Source organism: Amphiura filiformis, chromosome 13 (genome assembly GCF_039555335.1).
Source record: "Amphiura filiformis chromosome 13, Afil_fr2py, whole genome shotgun sequence".
Lineage (NCBI taxonomy): Eukaryota > Metazoa > Echinodermata > Ophiuroidea > Amphilepidida > Amphiuridae > Amphiura > Amphiura filiformis.
Window position 1 is genome coordinate 54,554,795 of NC_092640.1, and position 25,053 is coordinate 54,579,847.

The 25,053-nt window shown below is 38.7% G+C and overlaps 1 protein-coding gene and 1 long non-coding RNA gene across 2 annotated transcripts in view; one reads left to right on the forward strand and one right to left on the reverse strand.

The window, feature by feature from the left end:
* Positions 1-25,053, reverse strand: part of LOC140167333 (uncharacterized) — a 525,284-nt gene that overhangs the window by 494,769 nt on the left and 5,462 nt on the right. The gene's annotated exons all lie outside the window — the stretch shown is intronic.
* LOC140168530 (electroneutral sodium bicarbonate exchanger 1-like) lies at positions 181-25,053 on the forward strand. The gene is made up of 18 exons (XM_072191930.1): positions 181-327; positions 1,550-1,643; positions 2,110-2,203; positions 3,154-3,358; positions 4,539-4,713; positions 5,451-5,584; positions 6,191-6,403; positions 6,961-7,225; positions 7,727-7,840; positions 8,608-8,772; positions 8,999-9,174; positions 9,789-9,861; positions 11,259-11,501; positions 12,040-12,192; positions 20,691-20,820; positions 22,933-23,014; positions 23,687-23,785; positions 24,674-25,053. The coding sequence occupies exons 1-18, from the start codon at positions 185-187 to the stop codon at positions 24,720-24,722; spliced, it is 2,607 nt and encodes an 868-aa protein (XP_072048031.1). The 5' UTR covers positions 181-184; the 3' UTR covers positions 24,723-25,053.

The following is a 25,053-nucleotide window of genomic DNA, read 5'->3' on the forward strand; positions in this document are numbered from 1 at the left end:
TAAAGTCAACAAAAAACATCACAATACTTAGAGACATGCTAATCTTTGATGTCCATACTTGAAAATAAAATGTCTAAATTTTGAGTATGCACACTCCATATGCATAGTTGAATAAATTCACATATTTATTACATTTTTATTTATGATCACTTTCATAATCGTATAACAGCACAAGCAGCATTTCATGAAGAAAATACCACCAGGTGCTGAAGCATCTAACGTCCTTGTTGGTGAAGTGGATTTCCTGACCCGTCCTATTATAGCATTTGTACGATTGGCACAATCTGTGTGCTTGGGTGACCTGACAGAGGTACCAATTCCCACAAGGTAAGAGACAGAGTGGGTCAAGCTAGCAGTCCTATTATAGCATTTGTACGATTGGCACAATCTGTGTGCTTGGGTGACCTGACAGAGGTACCAATCCCCACAAGGTAAGAGACAGAGTGGGTCAAACTAGCAGTCCTAGTATAGCATTTGTACGATTGGCACAATTTGTGTGCTTGGGTGACCTGACAGAGGTACCAATTCCCACAAGGTAAGAGATAGAGTGAGTCAAGCTAGCAGTCCTATTATAGCATTTGTACGATTGGCACAATCTGTGTGTTTGGGTGACCTGACAGAGGTACCAATTCCCACAAGGTAAGATACAGAGTGGGTCAAGCTAGTAGTCCTATTATATATAGCATTTGTGCGATTGGCACAATCTGTGTGCTTGGGTGACCTGACAGAGGTACCAATTCCCACAAGGTAAGAGATAGAGTGGGTCAAGCTAGCTGTGATATTATAGCTTTTGTACGATTGGCACAATCTGTGTGCTTGGTGACCTGACAGAGGTACCAATTCCCACAAGGTAAGAGACAGAGTGGGTCAAGCTAGCAGTCCTATTATAGCATTTGTACGATTGGCACAATCTGTGTGCTTGGGTGACCTGACAGAGGTACCATTTCCCACAAGGTAAGAGACAGAGTGGGTCAAGCTAGGGGCACTATTTGGCCACAGATGGGATGTGGAATGAGTTAGTACCATGTGGATTTTTTGACACATTCTTTTAATAGCATTTGTGCGATTGGGTGATTTGACAGAAGTATTTAAGAGACATTATGGTGTTGTGAGTTATGCTAGGGGCACTGTTTGGGTACAGATGAAATATGGAATGAGTTAGATTTCCCGACATGTCATTATTCGTAAATATTGCACAATATTAGTGCTTTGCAACCTGGCAGAGGTACCAAGCTTTAAAAGGTCAGAGACGCGAGGGTGAATATGCTAGGGCCACAGATGGGATGTGGAATGATTGGCACAATACATTTGTTTGGGTGACTTTGACGCTTCTGTGGTCAGGTGTTTAAGACTAAGGTCTTGCACACCTAAGGTCATTGGCTCGAATCCCAGGTGATATCACTGTCGGTGAATTTTTTTGAAATCATCTGCAATTCGCATTTAGATCAGTCTTTTCTGACGGAAATCGTACATTACGGCTCTTTTCAAGTTGATATAGGCCTATCAAATGATTTTTTCATTCTTAAATATTTTTTTCTTTTGTTTCCAGATTTCTGTTCATAATGCTTGGACCTGCTTCAGAAGACGATCAGAGCAAATACCACGAGATTGGTAGATGCATTGCCACATTGATGGCGGATGAAGTAAGTCTTCCTTAAAACGTGCCTCAATCCACAAGGGTCGTCAAAGGTCAGCCGGTGAGGAAGTTGTTTGATGATGTTGTACTAACGGAAGCTTAATTAGAATAGCGAATTGACCTTTTCGGCAAATCCCATAAGCCTTTGCGAGTACACTTGAGAACTCGTCATTTTACGTCGATCACGCTGACTTGCAATGCGCAGTAACACTGTTCGATAAATGATGTGCGCATCGGTACAGATCGGCGTGATGTAAAAAGACGAGTTCTCAGATGTACTCGCAAATTCTTACGGGATTTACCGAAAAGGTCATTTAAAACAAGTGAAACAAAATTGTCAACGCGCGAAAAGTTACTAAGGCAGAAATGATGACCTTTACAGTAGCATAAAGAGAATTCACTTTTGTTGTTGTATGTATATCCTTAAATTGTGCAAAATTGAAAATATATTTGATTGCAAAAATGTTTTCTAGATTTTCCATGATGTAGCCTACAAAGCCAAAAACACAGATGATTTACTCGCTGGTATTGATGAATTCTTAGACCAGGTCACTGTTTTGCCACCAGGTAGGTATGAATGGTCTATCCGTAAAGCATACACATATGAAAAGTTAAAATCCTATTACAACCAAACTTGCTTACTTTTTTAACAGCCATGATATTTTAAATGAAATTAGCAAACGTATTTTCCATAACAAATAATGGATTATTTTATATGAAATCCACACCCCTTGATGGCCCTAAAGGTTAAATACCACTAATAGACCTGGGCGATACATCGAAATACGACGAGTAACTATTTGTTTTCATGGCATTCGAAAAGACTACATTAAAATCGCTTAAATTGATCAAGTTATATAGCCAAAAAGTACTTTTTAGAGATTGATGCTTCAAAATGGTACATTTTCTCTCATTATATGACATTTTTGTTGTAATAGTTCATACGCACGGCTTCGGTTTTTAGTAAATATTCGCCCTATCATATTGTAACTTTCAGCTTCGAGGGCGCACTGTCATTTTAAGGTGTTTACGGTTCAGTGCGTTAAAACAAGAAAAGTTTCAGGTCAACCTATGTTGAATTTTTGATCATTTGGCATCTAAATCATATAGTTTCACCTGATATTAGTGGCATTGAACTGTGAGAGTTCTGAATATGAGAAAATTCCACCCGAAATTAGGCATTTTCCCATTGAAAAACGTGTAATACATAATTAGTGGTATTTAACCTATAGATCCGCCATCTCATGTTTAGTTATAGAATAATGTAGTCAATCATGGTTGAAACCAGCTGCAAAGTAGAAAAGAATGAAATCCAGGTGAATTTCATGCAATTTGGCTTCCATTTAGTTTTTACGGTTTGCTATTTAATAATCTTCTATTCATTTTCCACTATTTTGGATGAAAATGTTGAATCTAGAATTGCTAAAACTGTTGAATTTGTCACAAATTACAAAATCTTCGGGGGGGTTTACACGGAATAGCCTAATGACAAGATATCTTCCCATCACCCATTTCAGGTGTATGGGATCCTAACATCAGAATTGAGCCGCCCAAGTTAGCTCCCACACAGACCCAACAACGAGAGCAGAGACTATCACGTGTCGGCTCTACCCCTGTAATAGTAGACGAAACTGACGGAGGCGGAGACGAAGATAATGGTGGGGGCAAAGGAGGCCACGGAGAGAAAGAAGATGAACATGCTGGTCTGGTCAGAACAGGAAGGTAAGCCTGTCTGTCTGTTTTAGATGTAACTGGTAGAGTCGTAGCAGAGGGTAATGGTGGCGGTAGTAGTAGAGGTCATGGAGAGGTAGAAGAAGAACATGCTGGTCTGGTCAAAACTGAACGTTAAGTCTGTATGTGTGTATTAGATGGAAATGATAGAGGAGTAGCAGTGGGTAATGGTGGAGGCAGTAGTCATGCGCGTATTTTTTTTGGGGGGGCTTTGGTGGCGCCAGCCCCAGGGTAAAAAAAGCAAACGAAGGGCGGCGGAAGAAGAAGGGCGGCAAACGAAGGGGCGGCGGAAGAAGAAGGGCGGCAAAAAGAATTAGTAAGGAAAAAGGGCGGATTTTTTTTTTGCTCTTCACTTTTTCAAACCACCGAAAAAAATTGGGTCAACCTTTTCGGGCTGTTGAGGAAGGGGCAGCAAAATTGAATTTTCTTCAGCCCCACGGGGTAGGAGCGTCCACGGTACGCCACTGGTAGTGTAGGTCACGGAGAGGCGGAAGATGAACATGGTGGTCTGGTCATGAAGGGAGGGTGGGGTTGTCTCTCTGTGTGTATTAGATGGAACAGATAAAGGTGGAACAGGATGTAAAAGTGGAGGTGAGGTCATTGAGAGGTAGAAGATGAACATGATGGTCTGGTCAGGGTAGGTTTGCTTGTCTGTGTGTATTAGATGGAACATATAGAGGCGAAGCAGGCGGCAACAGTGGAGTTGTGGTCATGGAGAGGTGGTAGGGTAGGTTTGTCTTTCTCTTGTCTGTGTCTCATGTTAAATAGCGATGCAGATATATGAGTGACATACAAGTTCGTTTTTTTAGGTATGGCGATTTTATAATAAAATTCCGAAGCTTTACATGTAAAGGTCATGGCCTATTGCAGGGGTCAAATTTCAAACTTCTATTAAAATGAGCGAAATCGGAGTATGTTTAATTGTTGACCCCTGTACTTACTCTATGGGGGTCATTTCTGGGGTCATTTTGAGGCGAGGCTTGCTCACCGCCTTTTTGGCTTCAGCAGGTCAAAGATAGCTAGGTTATCAACCTTTACTCAAAAATGCTTTAACAATTTTATACAAGCACAAATTTGAGATTTTCCTCTAGTCTAATAAATTTATTCAATATACACTTAGACCAGGTTCTTAGACTTAACATCTTCTGTTTCATTTAATTTCGTCTTACAGAATATTTGGCGGTTTGGTCGAAGATATAAAGCGTCGACTCCCACATTATCTTACCGATTTCACACACGCCTTACACATCCAGTGTGTTGCCTCTTTTATCTTCATGTATTTTGCTTGTATCACACCAGTTATTACATTTGGAGGATTACTAGGAGAAGCAACTCATGATTACATGGTAAGAAAGAAGCCTATTGTAGCGTTGTCAAATTCAGTTTGTTAGCCCAGCTATCGTCCTGTGAGTCAAAAATATATGCAGCGATTTCATGACAGTTTAATGCTTGACAGCAGAAATAGCTCCTTTTCAGCGAATTTTGCTGCATATTGATGATATTGACCACTATATTGATCATGATATATTTTGTGACGTGGTCCTACTGACAAAGCATTCTCTAGAGTGTAAGCTTTAAACGGAATGCGGTAAAATGGTCAACAAACCCATAAGTGTGTACAAGTGTTCCTATCTGAGACGAATATAACTAAAGAAATACGAAACCCCTATCATTCATACCTTGTGCAGCGATCCAGGTCTCCCACGGATATTGTTATGCAAATCGCACTAGCTCTACCCTTGCCTGTTTACTGCGCACGCTCAAATCAATTACACGGCGTTACTTCCGAGTCATACACTGGGGGTCAGAAAGTTGTTTCCAGCATTCGCTATAGTAAAAAAAGAACTAACTGGATGCACAAATCAAATTACAAGATATGTTTATATTTTTCCGGTAATTCCATAAAGCTGCATATTGATGCACAAATTGACCCACATTTAGTTTTTTTAATTGTCCGTTACACGGTTGCCGTGGACGACCTCGGAATACGATCAATACGTGATAACAATATGGCTGTGCATTGCTTTGTATCTTTTTAGTTATATTCGTCTCAGATCCTATGTTGTTATTTACCATTCTCCAGGCCACACTTGAAAGTTTGTTGGGTGCTGCAATTTGTGGGATTGGATTTGCGTTGTTCTCTGGTCAGCCGCTGACGATCTTGGGGAGCACAGGACCCATCTTAGTTTACGAGAAGATTCTAGTATCATTCTGCGAGTAAGCTTAGATTGAAAGTCTAGAAACTTATTAGACAGAGGAGAATGAGAAGTGTAGCTTTTGCCTCAACCATTGACCATTGCCTGTATTTACTTAGTGTATGTGGGGGTCATATTGATCATTGATACATATGATAGGATATGTTTGGGGCAGTGCTGCCGAGAGCTATGACTGGTCCGGGGGCAAAATGAACGCGCGGGCCCCTTTTTACGTGCCCATGAGGACTCTTTTTTGCTTTTATTGCCCATTAAGGTATGTTTTCTTTACGTGTTACGGGCTCCCAGGGACCCCGGGCCCGGGGTAACGCACCCCTTAACCCCCTTTGTCGGCGGCACTGGGAATAGATTGAATTTGTATTTGATCGGTCACAAGAGTCTGAACCAATATAGAAGGAAGAAAAGAATGGAGCTACAATACCTTGAGATGTTTGGAACTTGGAAGTTTTGTATTATATCAGCATTGGTTGTTCATACCATTTTAGTATAATCAAGCGCACCATTCATATTCACAAGAAAGGGATACAAGTGATGAAATTCAAATCTCAGGGAGACCTGAACTACTTCTTTCTAACATTATTTTGCATGTGTCCATTTCACTACTCAACAGCTCCAGCGGTTTAGATTACCTGTCCTTCCGATTTTGGATCGGTCTCTGGACGGCTGCATTGTGTATCGTACTAGTAGCAACGGACATGAGTGCCATGGTGAAGTACTTCACTCGCTTCACAGAAGAGAGTTTCTCCAGTCTCATCTCGTTCATCTTTATTTATGAAGCAATACATAAACTCTACCAAGTCTATGAAAAATACCCAATTAAAAGGTGAGTTGAGTTAACCTCTATTTATATTCATAAAGTCATAAATATGCATGATGCAAATGAAAGGTTTCTGCAGTCTCACCTACCTCATTCATCTTTATTTATGAATTAAACATAAACTTGAATGAATCTATGAAACTACAGACTCTACAGACTACCCAGGTTTCATGAAGTGCGACAGACAAAACTGCTTCGCACAAACCGTATAGTTTTACGGTTCACACGATCGAGTGATCTGCCCCCGGGATCTGTCCTCATGAATATGCGATAATTCACAGCATACAAAGCACAGAAACTTTGACTGTTGGTGAATAGACTGTATCTCTTCAGTTTATGAATAAAGAATAAAATTACCCAATTCAAATGTGAGTAGAGTTACCCTCAAATTCATTAACCAATAAATAACCGACCAAATAAATACTGGAACAAAGGCTCAAGTAGCATGTCTGGTACATCTACATGGACGGAGCATTGCTTCCCAGGAACAAACACACGTTTATATCTTGTTGAAATTGAATTTATTAATCGCTGGCCTCTTTGTTTCTTTCATCGCGTTGTAGTCACCCAACATCAAATTATAGCTGGTATTATGAGTGCGAATGTGGACCAGGCGAAAACGATACCGGTGTTATAGACTGGGACGTGATCAAATTGGAAAAGTGCGAAAAACAAGGTGGTGTGCCTGTAGGTGAAGATTGTCACGAGGCCCTCCATCACCCGCCAATGCCCGATATCTTCTTGATGTCGGCGGTACTTATGTTTGGAACATTCGCAATAGCTTACAGTCTCAAGGAATTTAGGACTAGCAGATATTTCCCTACACGTGTAAGTATTAACAGATTTCCTATATTCTGATTCTCGTCAGACTGTTAAAGGGGTGTGGTGCCTGTGTGTCCTTCATCATGGCTGTAATTACACTGCTCTTGGGCATAATACCAACTGTACAGTACTCTACGTTTTAGGGTCAGAGTAATTGAGTCATTCTATAGTTATTCCCTGCTTACGAAGGTATTATTGATAAGAAAGCGCACCTTGACGCGATGTGGAAACGGTCGCGCCCTCTTGACGGTCAGCTATTTTCAGTCATTTCAAGCTATTCAAGGATATAAGATTGATTGTGTTATTTTATAATTACTTCCATGTATTTGTATCTTTTTAACCTCGGGCAAATTTTTTGGGTGGCGCGTGCCACTCTTAGCACCCCGGTTCCGCCACCCTGCTGTAAAGGCAGCAGTGCTCATTTTGTGTTAAGCTTAGATAATGAGACATACCATATTTATTTCAAGCTGCTATTCTGATTTTTATTTGATATTGAATATGTATTAGGTTCGTCAAACTGTGAGTGATTTTGCTGTATTAGTGGCCGTATTAGCTATGGTGGGATTAGACGCTCTCTTTGGAATCCCAACACCCAAATTATCTGTACCCACCACATTCCACGTAAGTACCACCCATCACTAAACTATTGAGCCCTTCACTAAAATATATTGGCCTTCACTAAAGTAAAGTATGCTGCCTTTCATTAAATATATTTAACTTTTTACCACATTAAATAATTTCCAAATTCCATGCTTTGAATTATTCTTATTCTTCATGAATGTTTTGTCGATTGATAAGTATAAAACTAAAATACTCAAACTTTTTATCAGATAATACCTGACTAGACTAGATAATAATTATTGGGCTATTCATACCTGACTAGACTGAATCCAGCAGTCGTCTACACTGGCTGTATTTGTGTTATGCGTGTTGACGAATGAGGCCAGCAGTCGAATACCTGACATGACAATTCCAGTTAAGCTATATAGGTGTAAATAGATTCCATTTCACGACACATTTAAAAAAGATAAGAAATATTGTTATGAAAACGCCAATCTCATCTTAATAGCCAGCAATCAGTTTAAACACGTTGTTCTTTATCTTCACTTATAATGTAGAAATATACATGGTGTTCCCCAGGTATCTATTTCAGGGCTCCCTATTCATATTCATTATTTTGGTATAATTAAAGTTACACCTGACTTTTCAAGCCCCTGGCACCTACGCCACTGGCATGACTGCCAGCCAGAAAGACCTAGGAAGAGGGTCGGCCTAGAAACGGAACTAGTTTGATTTACAGGACTTCATCAATCTTAAGGATTGTTCACTAAACTTCCAGCATATTTAACAAATTACCATAGTCTGTTGAATTTTCTTTGCCTTTGTAGCCAAGCAACCCCCTCAGGAAGAGCTGGTTCATTCATCCATTTGGCGGCAATCCATGGTGGACTGCCCTAGCAGCCATCTTGCCAGCTCTCCTAGCAACAATCCTGATCTTTATGGACCAACAGATCACAGCGGTCATTGTCAACAGGAAAGAAAATAAACTCAAGGTCAGTGACGTATTTCTAGTTGACCTCGGCCCGGAGGTGGGGGATTAGGTCACTCGATAACAGTGGTATGCATCAGTTTTAATAAAGAACATCAAAGAAATGATATATCTTGAGCATTATTGGTCGTCGACGTTTTTGCCAATTTGCGGTCCATTTTTGCTATGTTGGTCTACTTTTTAGTGCCGTCGTATATCTTCTATGCAAACATTCTGCTTACTTTCAACAGAAAGGAGTTGGTTACCATCTAGACCTGCTAGTAGTAGCCTTACTGCTTGGTCTCTGCTCCATTCTTGGGTTGCCTTGGTTCGTCGCCGCTACGGTGCTCTCCATAAATCACGTTAGCAGCTTGAAAGTTGAGAAAGCGGGAGCCCCTGGTGAAAAACCCAAAGTTGTTGGTTGTAGGTAAGTTGATGAGTTGTGGTCACTGGTCGCAGCTTTGAGCATAGGCGGCGGAAGCAGGGGGATGGGGAACACGTCACCTCTCAATTTTGCAAGGGGGCGACCAACTGAAAGTCATGATGGTAGGAAAATCAAGCAATATTTGCCCTGTGCTTATTTTTAGCACCGTGTTTTATGAAATAGAAATAGAAATTTTTCGGGAAAAAACGGAACAAAATATGCTCGTCTCTCGACCCCCTTAAAATGATCTTAAATATTGAGACAGATGAAGCTGACATACCAGAGGAATTGTATGGGTTGTTAAGGAGATCACAAGGCCTGATATAAGAATATCATTTCCGACCCCATGAGCCTCAGAAAAATAGAACATGACTGAGTGTGTCTGTACAATAGTATGACAAAAAATTCTAAGTGCAACATTGATAATTGACTGGAACGTATCGAAGTTAAAGTCATGGGAAATAAAAGTAAAAGTAAAACCAATACTCACACACCCACACTTTAAACTATGGAGTTATAACCAAATTCCAATAAGAAAGCGATGGGTATTCTTATAAACCTTAATACTTCCACCATGACCTAAGTCTATACTCTTTTTCTTCTTCTATCTATTCCAGGGAGCAAAGAGTGACTGGCTTTGTTGTGTTCTTATTAGTAGGATTAGCTGTGTTGATGACAAAAATATTAGTGGTAGGTATTCACTTTATGTGCTAGTTTTCGTTTTCTCCATGCATTGGGCTACTACATTTGATAAACCTCCGCCACCCTCTATACGACCTGTGACTTTTGCATATTTGACCTTAAAACGGGAACAATATGAAATTCAGTTGGAGTTTATACAATTTGGGCCATATTTGGGACATTACATTTAGAAATGCATTTCTCAACATAGACGAGCCAGTTCAAATCCCCGGGGGCACTTCAATTTGAAATGGATATAGGTGTAGGGCTGGCACTTTCGCACTAAGGGGCATTCGGTGATAGCAACATGTAAAAAATATGGCGTCATTGGGTGAGAGCATGATTTTTGGCATTCGGTGAGAGCAAAATGTAAAAAATATGGGGTCATGTGAGAACATGGAATCTTTGGGTGAGAACCAAAACAGCGCCACAAAAACCTCGAAAATCAAATTTCTAGTTCTAAATGGCTTCAAATTTCTTTATTTTTTCAAAATAAGTAACAAAATCAGTGATAAATGAAAGTTGCTGTTCAAATTGAACTTGTAAGGGTCTTTGGGTGACAGATCAAATGGAAAAATAGGGGGTCTTTGGGTGACAGAGCGCGGAGCGAGCATGTGTTCGTAAAAAATATGGGGTCTTTGGGTGACAGCGATGCTGAAAAAGGGGTCTTAACAGCCCTACATACGCGTCACCTCCAAAGTTGGGGTGCCCCCCCCCCCGGGTTCAAATCACAACGATTCAGCGGTCTATAAACATCTTGAGGGTAGTGGTCACAGTTTTGACATTGACGGCGTTGTCATGGTGAAACCCGCTGGTTTGAACGGGAAGTCAGAGAAGCAGTGTGGGTACGAGCCGAACAACCGTCACTCAACAGGAGTGGGGGCGTTAGAGTGAATCTGTCCCATGGTTGGGATCGGGTCATCAAGAATTTTTCTCGGCGATTGAACTCGGATGACCCTAAATCATCCACACAGCTGAAGCCCAAAGATTTTGGCCGCAACATCGGTGATAACATCTAACCAAAAAGTGAGTTTTTCTGGTTGACATGATTTAATTAATCACAATTTGAACATTTCCCGGATGACTGAGAGTATACACAGTGTCAAATCTTGTATGACTTTTCCACTTTTCCAAAGTTTATTTCAAAGAGAAAATGGAACAATATTAACAAATGAATTGCACGTGTATGACGACAGCACTTTACTAAACGTATATGAAGAAAAAAAGTTCGAGTTGAAAACATGAGCAGGGTCTTTTTTGTGTCACAGCTTACATCATATTAAAATATCGATAAGTAAATAAGTTGTATGGTCTTACCTTTTGAGCGTCCAAAGTAAATGACTATAATCCTTCAAGATTAATATCTTGAATCCATTGCTTTGTTCTTTTATTTTTTCCCTACAAAGATTGTTCCAATGCCAGTACTATACGGTGTATTCCTCTTCATGGGTATCTCGTCTCTCAAAGGCGTCCAATTCGTTGACCGTCTTAATCTGCTCTTCATTCCCGGCAAGCACCAGCCCGACTACCACTACCTACGGGTTGTGGAATTAAAGAAGGTTCACTTGTTCACCATCATACAACTATCTTGTTTGGCCATCCTCTGGATTATCAAGTCCACAAAAGCTGCCCTTGTCTTCCCCATAATGGTAAGTGTGCTTTTGCGAATCTCCTGCCTCTCAAATTAATTTTTGGATTAAAGTCATAATGTACGATCTTATAATATGCATATTTGTAATGTTTACACATGTCACAACTTGCACCTAAATGGAATCAGCTAAATTTGTTGTGTTTGTAGGTAAACAGAGCAAAGTTCGACATAAAGTTATAATTCAAGAAATTATGACTTTATGTCCGCCCATAGAACTGCGTGTTAAACGGCCAAAATAACAAGCAGTGATTCTTTCACGTTACCTCGTTGTTTCAGCTCAAAATGGACAGAAACCATTCCCGATCATTATTACTAGTATTATTTCAGCATTTTGAGTATATAATGACAAATTTAAAATTTGAAGGAAATCGTACATTAAGCCTTTAATACGAGCAGTCGCGTTGTACACCCGGGGTTGTACATAGTTGTCGACTATATGCATGGATTTTTCATGTAAAATTATATATAGCAATCCCCTACAAAATGCTGCTACTGGTTGCATCTATGATAATATCATTGATTGTCTTTTTCTAAAGGTATTGGCCATGGTCGGTGTCAGAAAAGCCATGGATTACATATTCACGCAACCGGAATTAGCTGAGCTTGACGACATTTTGCCTGAGGTTGTCAAGAGGGAGAAGCACGATAAGAAACAGAAGGTTGAGGAGGCAAGAGTCAGGGCTGAAACGGTAGGTTGGAATTAAAGCAATAATATGTGTTTTGCATAAAGAATAGATTCCTATTTAAATGTTTGTTTTCAATGATCTCATTATCCGCTTTTAATTTTGAGCCAAACAAATGAGGTATAAGGAAGAAAATTGCGATTTCATTCCAGCGCCTACAATGCGTGTAATACGCTCGCCGATCGTAACATGTAAAACTGCACGGAGCATCGCGCTCGACGTGTGTACACATAAGCTGACATCCACGGGAGATGTTAGCAAGAACTCGATCGATGAACTCATTATGGCTTTAGGGGGAAGTATTGCATGCATAGAAAGGAAAGATTACTATGTATGGTGTGATATACCTTGAGTAATTAAATTAAAATTAAAATAAATCAACATTTATTTGATATCATCAGGACATTCCTCTCATTCAGAATGTAATTTGGTGTTATGCTAAATAGAAGTAGAGCTGGGTATTCAATCATTCATTCATTCATTCATTCATTCATTCATTCATTCATTCATTCGTTCAGTCATTCATTCGTTCAGTCATTCATTCTATCTTTAGCCTGGTAAGCTCTTATAAATAAGTAGGCCTACTATTCTCCCAAGAGGTCCGGATCAGACAATAATTACAAAACAAAAATGCAAAGAATACTATAATACAAAAATGAAGATATGAAAATAATACAGCAATGAAATAGCCATTTCAAGTTTCAATGAGGTGAAAAACAACAGGACAAATTATGGCTATTGCATCTCTGTATGAGTGTAAAATATTTTCTTAAATTAAACTACATACATTATACAGGCATGAGAATAAGATTAAAATAAGATGTATCAATTTACCATTATAATATCATATTAAACAGAATTACAAAATGTATCACAGTATTATTTAATTAAACAGGAATAGAATTTATATAAAATAGAATGAATAGGTATAAGCCCTAGACCCAGGTGGTGTATGACGTGCAGTCCCTAAATTCAGTAAATTTTCATCGTCAACCGTGTAATTGAATGGGATTATTTTGAAATTTTAAAACGAATGAAATATCACAAACAAATAGGCCTATGTTGATAAATAATATAAATACGAGCTAAAACCGTTGGGGTTCGATAATGAACCCCACAAAACTAACCGAGTATATGGAAAATGCCATACGGCCGGGCGGTTTCACGAGTTGCCGGCTCGATCATGTCATCCGCCGCCTGCCCTAGACCGTTAAATATGTTGTTAGTCGCCCTCGTTTGACCATTATTATGTTTTCAGAATCTTGGTCCCTATACTTTGTACAGAGCTGAAGAGCCATATTTTTTATATTGTTACCGATAAGAGGTACAGGTGTTGAGCTTTTGTGACATCACGATAGTGAGTGGTCACCTGTTTGAGGTTTAGTCTAGTGTTTATTCACTTGACGTTTTCGCTTGCAACGACATAGCACGTACATTCGGAGAGCAGATGGGTTTTGTACTAGCGCGAGATTTCAAAATGATTGGGAAGATGTTGCGGTCATTTTATTTATTGAATAATGCATATAGGCATACTGAGGATTCAATGGTATATCAACGACAATCAACGACGTCAAATAAGAGTAGGACTCGGCATTAAAAGCCAAATAAGTTATGTTGTACACTTACATGTTAAACTTTGATGTTTCGTAAATACAAGGTAAGCGAGTAGCGTAAGGTAGCATTTGGTGCACTTGCACTTGGCTTTGAAATGCCAAGTTTAAATCAGATGCTGGTCAATAGAAAGAATGATTATGGGCTGCGGATTGCGCAGGTCGAACATACCCTAGTTCGATAGCAGCCGTCAGTGGTTATTGAGCGGATTTTGTTGGTTTCTGAAACTGACATGTGGGATGACGAGTTATTGCGCAGGAATATTTTTAATAGAGGTCCGGGTATTGAGGAATAGTCTTTTACCGCGTAGGCCTATGTGTATTACTCCAGCACAGGCCTATGCATTATCTCATGATGGTAATACTGGGATAATTGAAAAGTTGGGTCCTTTTACACGTATTGTTCTCGCAGTCGTGCATGCAATATCACGTATGCACTAATTTTCTAGCATTTAGTCAACCATGTCAACAGCATTGATTTTTTTTTTCTACTTCATGATGAATAGGTGGGTATAGAGGCAATGCATGATTTTATTGATTGGCTTCAAACAAATGATTTGAACCGGTGTCCTTCACCGTAATCACGTTACAGTGTATTCAAATGTGGTCATCAACCTATTTAAAGTGGCGCATTTTGTTATGTGTGTGAGAAGATCTGTCGTGGTAGATCGCAATCATGCTTTTGCTAAATGAATTTGAGTATCTCGCCATATTAACGGTAGCCTATACGTTATATGTGCAACCTCTATGGGACTCTTGACACTGTTCATTCTCATCCTCCAGAATCGATAATTTCTGGATAATCAGTTATGGAGGTTTACATGTCATAATAGTTATTACGTATATTCATTGCAAGTCGAGATGCATAACCGGCTGCGCATTTAGGTCATTAATTCTCGTTCAGTTTTTAAAGTATATTGAGCTCAAGTTGAGTGGGATTTGGCGTATTCTGCTTAAACGTAAATACGTTTTTTTAATAATGTATTCAATTAAATATAATGACCGTCCGAGGAGGAGTTTGAGTACAAATTTTATTCAGGCCCTCGTGGTTATTCGTCTGTTTCAGGCTGTAGTATGAGTAAAAGCTTTCCCAGGTTTGGGCGATATTTTTCTTCTAGGATTTCAGATACAGACCTATGGCGATTAAGATTATCCGCGTTTATTGTGTTTGATCTATTGTATGCGTGCTCAAGCATAGCGCTTTTTTGTATATTAGCAATCAGCGGCATTGATTTTCGACTCCATGAAATGGGGGTGAATATTCCTAGTATAATTACAATCGATAATTCGATAGGGTACATGTGTTAGATTTTGTGTCTTCTGGGCTTGATCCCGGGACTTGATACAGTGAATAGGCTTTCTTAAATCCCAATATCCTTTTGGATCGAATGTGTCTTGCAATGGGATTAAGATTGTATTGATGATTCGACATTTATAGACTACGTGTTAAGAAAGTTAGACTGATTAACAGTATGGAATTTGTATATATTTGTGTAGTCGAGATATTGCATTGTACTAGGTTTATTTACTGGCCAATATCATATTGAGATAATCTCAAGAATTTCAAAGCTTTACAGACTGGAGTTGTTTTTTCAAAACAATTAAGCGTGTTTCTTCCATATGAAGATCAAATCAAAGAATGGCATAATGTTAACGTTATAAAGCAAAATATGTTCGTCGTAAGGTTTTTCGCCTAGAGCGTGTGAGTGCAGTGCCAGATCAAGGATACGGTTCCAGGTACAGCCAACACGATGTATTTTCGTTATTTTCATAGGAGGTGATACAAATTAGATAATATAGTCAATGGGCTATTTTTGAGGATGCATGATTTCATGATCATTGTAAGATTATGAGATGTTGCTTAATTTGGATTAAATGGTTATTTCGGAGAATTTTAGTCTGTTGGCTGGAACGTTTATTCAAATAATGTTAGTCGTAAGTTACTGCAGATTCTGTTCTATAGAATATCATTGTTTTGGAATTGCGAGTATTTCAAGCCACAATACTTGTGGTACGTGGTATTAAAGCAAGTTTAAAGAGTGCCAGAGTTTGCTGGTGACGGTTATACTGTTTCAGTATAATCATGAAGTTATAGGTTTGGTGGTTGAATTGATGGTTGTTTTAATAGTTTCTCCGAGTGGAGACACATGAATTCGGACGATAACGTACAGGCATAAATGCTTAGGCCAGATTACATAAGCATGCTGAGCTAAAGATAACAGAAAGAAATAAGAGTTGAAAGATAAAGAATAGCATTTAAGATCACTCCCACTGAGTAAATCATGGGAACTAATTTTCCATTGACTAAGAGAGAGAAATGATTTGTCGATGAATAATAATATCACGTTTACAACTGTCGTCCGTGCGGAGTCGCTTTTGCATGCTCGTGTATATTTTATTCAAACAAGGCTAAAAAGAGTATATAAGCATTCTGCCTAAATTATAATTAAGGTAAGCAACCAAAGAGACGAAGGTATAAAGAGCAACAAAGAAGTCGTGTGAGTCGGGTGTTTTTTGGTACTTGTGGGCCTTTTTCTTGTTCGTCTGTTACGGAACTCGCTTGGTAGTCTATGGCTTCATAGTCATGATAGTGTGGCTTCTCATCATAGGTTGATGATGGTAATATAGTTAAAATAGGAATTCTAGCATTTCTAGATCAGGAGTGAGGCTTCCTGATAGTTTGCGAAGATGAAACCTCAATATTATCACATGTTTCATACTGTGCATGATTTTTTAGTAAAAACAAGAAATGGAAATGGTGACATTAGCCGTTATGTTTGTCAAGAGCACTGGCTTTTTATGGAGTGGTAGCTAGTTCGACAAAGTTGAATTGTCTGATACACGCACATGTATCTACACTGGAATGTATAAATCCCGGGGTTATTAAAATGTTTTCGGTCAGGTAGAAATCTTCGTTGATCTGTGATATAATCATATAATAACACTTTGTTGTGGATTCGTTGTTTTATTACAACAAGTATGTTAAACATATTGTGAGTTTGGGGCACGAACAGAAAGCTGTCGGGCTTTAGTAGTTTTGATCTATGAGACGGGAATATATGATCAGATTTAAATGTCAGAAATTGAAGCGGTAAGTCGTACATTGGTGTCCTAGTTCCCGAAGGAACTCGACATTGACTCATAAAGAGCACTGGCTCAGTTATGCAAGATCCGAAAAGAGCACTGGCTCAATTACCCAAGAGCACCGGCTCAGATATCCAAGAGCACTGGCCTAGTTGATGCGGTTGAGGAGGTGTATAGATCGAACTTAGCTGCATGGTTGAATATGCGGCGAAGGTATTAAAAGTAAATGTCAGTGGTTAATAAAACCGGAATATATAATAGACGCAAGTATCTTGGGTAATAGGTTGGATCAAAGTATTCTTGGTTGGATGGTTTATGATATGGAACATATTGGAGAAAGCCATATGGCTTAGAGCACTGGCTTGTTTGTTGTGATGCATATCACCGGTGAGACTTGTACTGTCTGCTCAGATTACGCCGGAACAAGGGAAACAAGCTAATTTCGGGTGTAAATCGGTTCCATGTTCATGCTACATAATGTATGGATGATCATATCAGAGAAAGCCAGATGGCTTAGACTAGAGCATTGATGCGCTTGTTGGCAGTAAACTTGTGATACGGTATGCAGTGCGAGCTGTCGGGGTAATACAGCGGGATCAGCAGTTGCACTGTTTCTTTGGACAGGGTATGGGGAAGTAATATCAATAGGCCGAAGTTTGGTTAGATGGTTTGCGTTAAGGCTCATTTTGAGGTTGGAGAAAGTTTTTGTCAAGAGCACTGGCTTGTTTGTTGTGGTATGGTAGATGCGGACGGAGTTGTCGGGGAACACTCAAATATTGAGATAGGTCTAAGTTGATCACATATGGGTTATCGTTAGCACTGGCTCGAATTTCAAAGTAGGCCTATGTAGGCCTATATATTCATGTTTATAGGGCGTCTGATCGATGATACAGTGAGGGCTTTATCGGATTTATTTAAGTACGGTAACTTCTAGAAAATCCTAAACTTTAGGATCTATGGTTTTAGGTACTGAACAGAAACTGTACCTGAGAGCTAGCAGGTGATATGCATTGGATCGAGGTTGTCTGAATATGACTGAGGATGTCTTCTGAGGGGGTTTTGTTTCAAAAATGCTATTTTGTTAGAGGGATCATTGGTTAAGTAGTTTTGTATGGCACCCGCTCTGTGGTAATACCGAGTTTTTGGGTTAATTTTGTTTTTGTTTGTTTTTCGTACAAGCAAACATATATGTTTTGTTACAATCTAAAGCTTTTTGATGTTTAGAGCACTGTATTTGGCTCTGAAATTTCGGGTATAGATGCGAGTATCTTATACCAAAAGAATATTCTTTGCTTATACCCATGCACTCGAGAAGTTAAACAGCATGTATACGCTTGCGGGGCAATCAGTAATATGATAAGTATTGCCATGGTTATGATTATGATCAATTCGGTAAATCAGCTGATTATGAGTATTATGCCTATTATAGTAGTGATTTGATCTAAAGTTAAGTTTCTTTGGTATGTTTGACATTGATGTGGGTTGGAACAAAGATGTGAAGAAATAGGCTCGTAATGGTTAAAATTATAGGCATTCATATGTAGGCATTCAGGACTCAGGGCATGATGGGCCTGTAGCCAACGTGCACTTCAGGCAGGACGTTCCGTCTCTTATTGCTTTTTGGGAATGCCTTTAGTATTCATAGGACTGCTTCATAATGATTTCGATTTATCCGTAAGGAATGGATGCTAATGACTGCGGTAAATTTATGCTAGATAGTCATCATGGTCATATGAATCAACGTCTTTATGGCGGAACGGAAGCTGAGTATTAATTCACCAACGTTGCCCGTTCTTTGATATTTGATAGAGGGAGGCGTATTCAGTTGCTGCAGTGAAGTACGTCGCCTCCCAGGTAAAAATAGTGTTTTTTGTTGTGTATGTTTCTCTTGCAGGTATAAATAGAAAATACTTTATTCGCGTTTAAGGCACGCATTAGAGAATAAATATTTTTTATATTGTTACCGATAAGAGGTACAGGTGTTGAGCTTTTGTGACATCACGATAGTGAGTGGTCACCTGTTTGAGGTTTAGTCTAGTGTTTATTCACTTGACGTTTTCGCTTGCAACGACATATCGTTTCAAATTTAAGAAGTTAGCGTTTTTTTGACATCGATCATTCAAGATCAGAAACGGGCTAGCTGGTTGTGAGGTCAGTTGTCTCTCAATGACATTTTCAATAAGTGGTATCTGATTCTCATCGAGCGTGCAGATAAAGTTCAGTCCAGTCATATCAGTCAGAGCGGTACCGGACTACTAAAGTTTATACGGCTGATCATATTAATTTCACCTTAAGGTTCAGGGCCTACACGGTTTCACCATCGCGGGTGACTAGGCCCAGATTCTGAACTAGGCCTTTGACGCCGCGTGCTATTCAGTTGCTGCAGTGAAGTACGTCGCCTCCCAGGTAAAAATAGTGTTTTTTGTTGTGTATGTTTCTCTTGCAGGTATAAATAGAAAATACTTTATTCGCGTTTAAGGCACGCATTAGAGAATAACGATTTTTTCACACACTTGGACGCTATTTATTGAAAACCGGGGCTGTTTTTCACATGCTCATACCCAAATGTTTAGCGTGAACATTTTAAATTTTAAATTTCCCGCCAATGTACGTTTAGCTTAAGGACCACTCGTATGGGGACCATAAATTACATAAATGAGACTATCGTACCGTCCTTGGTACCGTGTGCAAATTATGTTGTTGAAAATGAAAATAATAAATTTTAGCTGTCAGCCAGTCAGCGCAGCGGCGATGGCTCTAGCGACAGAGAATTGTCCAAGGATTTCAGGCACGAAAATGCAATGTAGCATTTTCTACTTGTTCATATTTGTTAAGCAAGAATGGTTTGGTGAATTTCCGTGACAATAGTAAAGTAAGTTGTAAAACCGGCCCAAAATCTTAATGTGAACAGCTTCCGAATTCGGCACCCTCGCCGTTTTTCGGGATAGAAAATGAACCAAAATTATCCAATTTCCTGACAAAACCTGAGGATTTCTACCTGTCAATAGGTTTTTTTGAACTACCATGAATACTAGAAGACTCGACAGGCATGACAGGGTGTGTGATTACCACAAACACGTTAGGGTTTTGGATTGAAATGGAAGATAATTGTAAGCTTACATCATGATGATTATGCATGAGATGAACATGTCATATGATGGTCCAAATTATTGTTGAGGAACCGTTTTGCGTTGAATCGAACATGTTGAAGCCTGCACTTAGTTTGTTTTATATCTGAGGTCCATTTCACTCTGCCAATACCATAGTCGTAACTTTACGAAGCCGAAGGGTCGTTGTTCAGTAGGCAGACGTACCTATCGATCATAAATAATTTTACCGGTACCGTACTTTATTAATTGTTTTCACCGTACGGTACTTGATTTTGAAAAAAAAAAAAAAAAATTATGTAAGATTCTGAAAACATAATAATGATAAAATTGGATGGTTTTTTTCACCCAATACTACAAATTAATTGGTCTCGCTATGAGTTTTAAAATATTGGACTCGACTACGTCTCGTCCAATATTTTAAAACTCATAGCTCGACCAATTAATTTGTAGTATTGGGTTCAAACCATCCAATTTTATATCATTATTGTACAGTGTCTTCAACTTAGATGCACAGCGTCATCATGTGGTATGAACGGGTGTATAAACGGGCGAATGAACGGGCATTATGCGTAAGAAGTATGGAGCATCGTAACCTCTCTAACGGCTGAATCACAGCTTCCATTCGTATATTGTGGGTCATAGCAAGGAATCAATTTCTTATAAGTCGATCCGATTAATTGATTCTTGTTTGTATTTGCAGTTAACAACCATGCCTGGTAGAGTGCAAGTACCTCTATCAGATGGTAACTTACTCAGTATCCCGGTGTCTAACGTTGAATTCCTCCCCGACCTAGCCAACATCAACATCTCCGAAGATATGGCCAAAACAGGTAGGACATACTATTATGCATTCAATCATCTTGGACACAAGGTTCTATTGAAAATTATTTATTTGAAAATTGATCATGTTTATTATATCGTTATGAATTCGGCAGAGTGACGAATCGAGAGTTTTGAGCAAATTGAGATTTTGTATGCTTATGATTATGTTTCAGGTTATCTTTTATTTCCACCAAAAATTAATGGTAAATCTTACTCACCGACGTAGTTATTGAAATTTTGATTTGGACGAATCGCGCCTAAGTGCGATAAATAAATTCGGCAGAGAGACGAATCGTATACTTAGCTGCACAAATCATGTTGATCTATAGTATTGTATAGCGGGAAACCCCGAATTTTCTATATTACATGTCCTATACTAATATATTTGATACCAACGTATAGCTGTAGGTATCTTCTATCCAGTGATACCAAAATAAGTACAAACATTCCCCACATAATATTGCTGTGGTTTAATAAAGTGAATTTGGAAAATCCCGGAAAATCATACCCAAAATATAGGCCAATATTGTTATTTTTGCTTTAAAATCCTCCTTAACTTATATAGCAAGTTAAGTCTACATAGCCTTAGGACAACCAGTAATTTTTACACAAAAGCACCAAACCAAGAATGCGTGCTATGGTTTACACGTAGTTGAATGCGTATTCGACCTCTATCTGCGCAGTGGTAAAGACATTTTGGCTACAGCATAAAGCCGAATAGCTGTTATAACGCGGTTTGAGGGACGTATCGATTATTTCAGAACATGCAAGTATTGCCAAAAATTCGTGTACATTCACTTGTACAGGGTGAGTCAAAAAAAGTGCAATAGAGAAAAGAATCCATTTTTATTTAAGAACCGAGTTGAAACGTTTAGGTTTTAAAACATTTTATAAATGATATATCCATTAGTGACCTTGTGTGAAAAAATTATGGAATTAGCATTTACCGTTTTGTTTTTATGACACATTTTATAGCGATACCCAATTTTAATGTTTGTCCAAGGGACATCTAAAATTTGAATGTCAGCTCACTCTGTGTAAGAAAGATTTGGAACAACTGTCATTTCCTTAACCTTTAAGGCATTAAAATAAAATGGAGCACCCAAAGTGTTATTGCCCTTAGTCTTGTTTAAGTAAAAGAAACATTATTTGTTGTTATTTTCATTTTACCTTTACTTTAAAGATGTTTACTCTCTATCAAAACCATACAAAATTATAGGCGGGTTTTTCAAATGTCGAAATGAAATGCACGCAAAATTGAAGTTTAGAGAATTACAAAGTATCAAGTACGTTGGACATATTGGAATTAAAGTTGGAGTCGAGTGAGTTATGAAGGACTTAAAATAATGTTAGAAATTTAGTTTGAACAGAAAAAAATTAAAATAATGCAAAAATCAACCTTACTTGAGTTAAGTCAGTTTCAGAGCTGATGCCTTTATCGTGCATTGTGTGCTCTCATTCAAAATACATGGTATCTCGTGGACAAATAATGAAATTGGATATCGCAGCAAAAGGACTCATACAAATTAAACGGTAGTTGTGATTCACTTCATTTTGTCACAGAAGGTGATAATTGAGTGTGGCATTTATAGAAACTTTCAATAATGGGAAAGTTCAACTTGGTTCTTACATAAATATCGATTCTTTGCTCTATTGCACTTTTTTTTACTCACCCTGTATAATATACATTTCAAATGAATGCTCACGAATGTTCTAAATTTTTAGAAGGACCAATGGAATAGTACCAAGATTTTCAAACGCCGTTTACTCAAAACAGCAATTTTGCGTATTCGGCACTGTGCCGTGTTCATAACGATATATCATGAAAAAGAAGTCTTTTGAAAATCAAGATATGGCGCCTTTTTGTTGATATCCCAATATTCTTGGTTTCATACACATGTTCCCGTTCTATACCTTGTACAAGAAGGCGTGTGTTTACGTGAGTATGCATGGTGGTGCGAAATTTCGCGAAATAGGGGCTGACTTATGATAAAGAAACACGATTCGCAATACAAACAAAAAAGGGACACTTTATATTCTTATTTTCGGAAGAATCTAATCTTTCGGAAGAATTCTATCTTACTCTTGACTATCAATGACACAATTTTTTCTTCGGATAGGAATTTGGAAGACGATGGCAGCAAATACAGGCAGTTATGCTGATATCATTGATAAAGACGGCAAAAATAAAACAGACAATAGGTAAGCTCCCCAAAGTCCAATGATTTTGAGCCGCGACGGCAGCCTAGTGAGGAACCATACGATGGACCAGGGGCGTAGCAAACGGGTGGACACTGGACAGGGTGGACAAGTCCAGGCCCCGAGGGCTCGGGGATTCCGAGCAAAAGCGAAAATAAAACAGGGGCTAATAAAGGAGATATTACAAGGCCCCGCACTCCCCGAGAATCTTGCTACGCCCTGCGATGCGATGGACAGAATACAGACAGCAAAATAATTAAGATATCATTTATTTCCACCCCTGTATAATCTAAACAAAGACCGATATGTCGTAATAATTACCAGCAGGCGTTTGTTGAAATCGGTCAAGAAATAAAGATACGTATCCAAAATTCCAAGGAAGATGCAAATTCAAAAGTTGTAAATCGCTCCATTGAATGCCCTGTTGAATTGTACAGTGTACATCCAAAACGTTTTCTTAGTAGTTTGGGTGTTTAGGTATGTTAAATGAAAAGAAATATTCTGCATGAGTGATACATTTCATCACCTGTATTATGTGTTTCAGGACATGACATTTTAAAACACCATATTCCAGAATCCATAATTACGGTGTTTGCATATAATTATATGTAGCATAAAATGCATAGACTTGATCCAAATTCGGCACCGTTGTAAACTATTTATTAACATCCACAGCAGAATGTACAAAAAGAAAAACGAAGGCAAGAAGCGAAGAGAAGCCACGCAAGAGCAAGGGAAATACACTCGAATTAATGATATACCGGAGGAACAGAAGTAAGTATTTTTTTCGGTAAATCCATAAGCCTTTGCAAGTACATGACGTCAAATGACGACATCTCAGGTGTACTCACAAAGGCTTATGGGATTTACCGAAAAGGTGAATTGTTTTCAGCTGGAGTAGGCTTAATACTGAAACTATTTTCCAAATGTTTATCTCAAATTATGTTCAAAAAGACTTATTTGTGTTGATAAATGTTGATTTGGAAAGTCTTTAAATTAAAATGTGGAATTTGGAATAACATTTAGGACCTATTAATTAGGACTTCTGGTTATTAATCTATCTGTGCTTAAGTGGTGTAGCCAGTGGTGGTGATGGGGGGTGTCATCGCTCATCAGTGCCGTCGGTTCATCTTAGGCCGTCGGTAGACGACGGGCCTTGGCTAAAAAAATGGGGGGTCAACAATAGACAGTTTTGTGTGTACATGTTGAAGACTTGTCAGACTCCCCAGCCGCCAGTTTGATTCCGTTCGCTCTCTACACAAACCGTCTGCCAATTGTAACATATACATAACGGCGTTTCTGATTGGCTAATGGCATCTGTCTGAAACAGTAAGATCCGGTGTGCGTCTCAGTTAATTGGACTCGACTTGACTATGCTCACGGCTCATGAATAATAATTAGTAGCCGATTAACGGTCATTAACCTATTGAAAGCCTTGTTACAATTCGTGCTTGATGACATACTTTGACATCGCGGGGAAAATTTAAGCCAATCTAAAGAGCTCGTGTGTTATTATTATTGGTAGACTGTGTGCAGTGAGCGGCGTAGGAGACTATATAAGGGCGCCTGCAAATAAGTCGATTATATATTTTTTTACATACGTATATTTACACAGTGCAAATATTAACTACCATACTTATGTGTTGATATATTTACTTACAGAAAGCTGCTCAAGGAAACAGATAAAGAGTTCCACCAAACTTCCGTATAAATAAATATCCCAGTAAACACAGAAATGTTTTTAAGATGTTATAAACGTGTTATACTAAACGTGTTTGGGTTTTGGTCAAAATAGGTAAAAGCATTTAAATTGGGGTTATATAAAGGTCATTTGTAACGTTTTTATCACAAAACATTCCACAACATTTTAAAAATGTCAAAATGATATTGCCAAATATTGCTTGATAAACATGTTTGCAAACAAATTTTTTCAAAGTTTTCATAGTAAAAATTCCAAGAAAAAACTCACGTTTTCCATACAGTTTCGGCAATCCAGTCTGTTGCCTTTGTCAATGGTATATGCCAAATCAGCATCTACCATT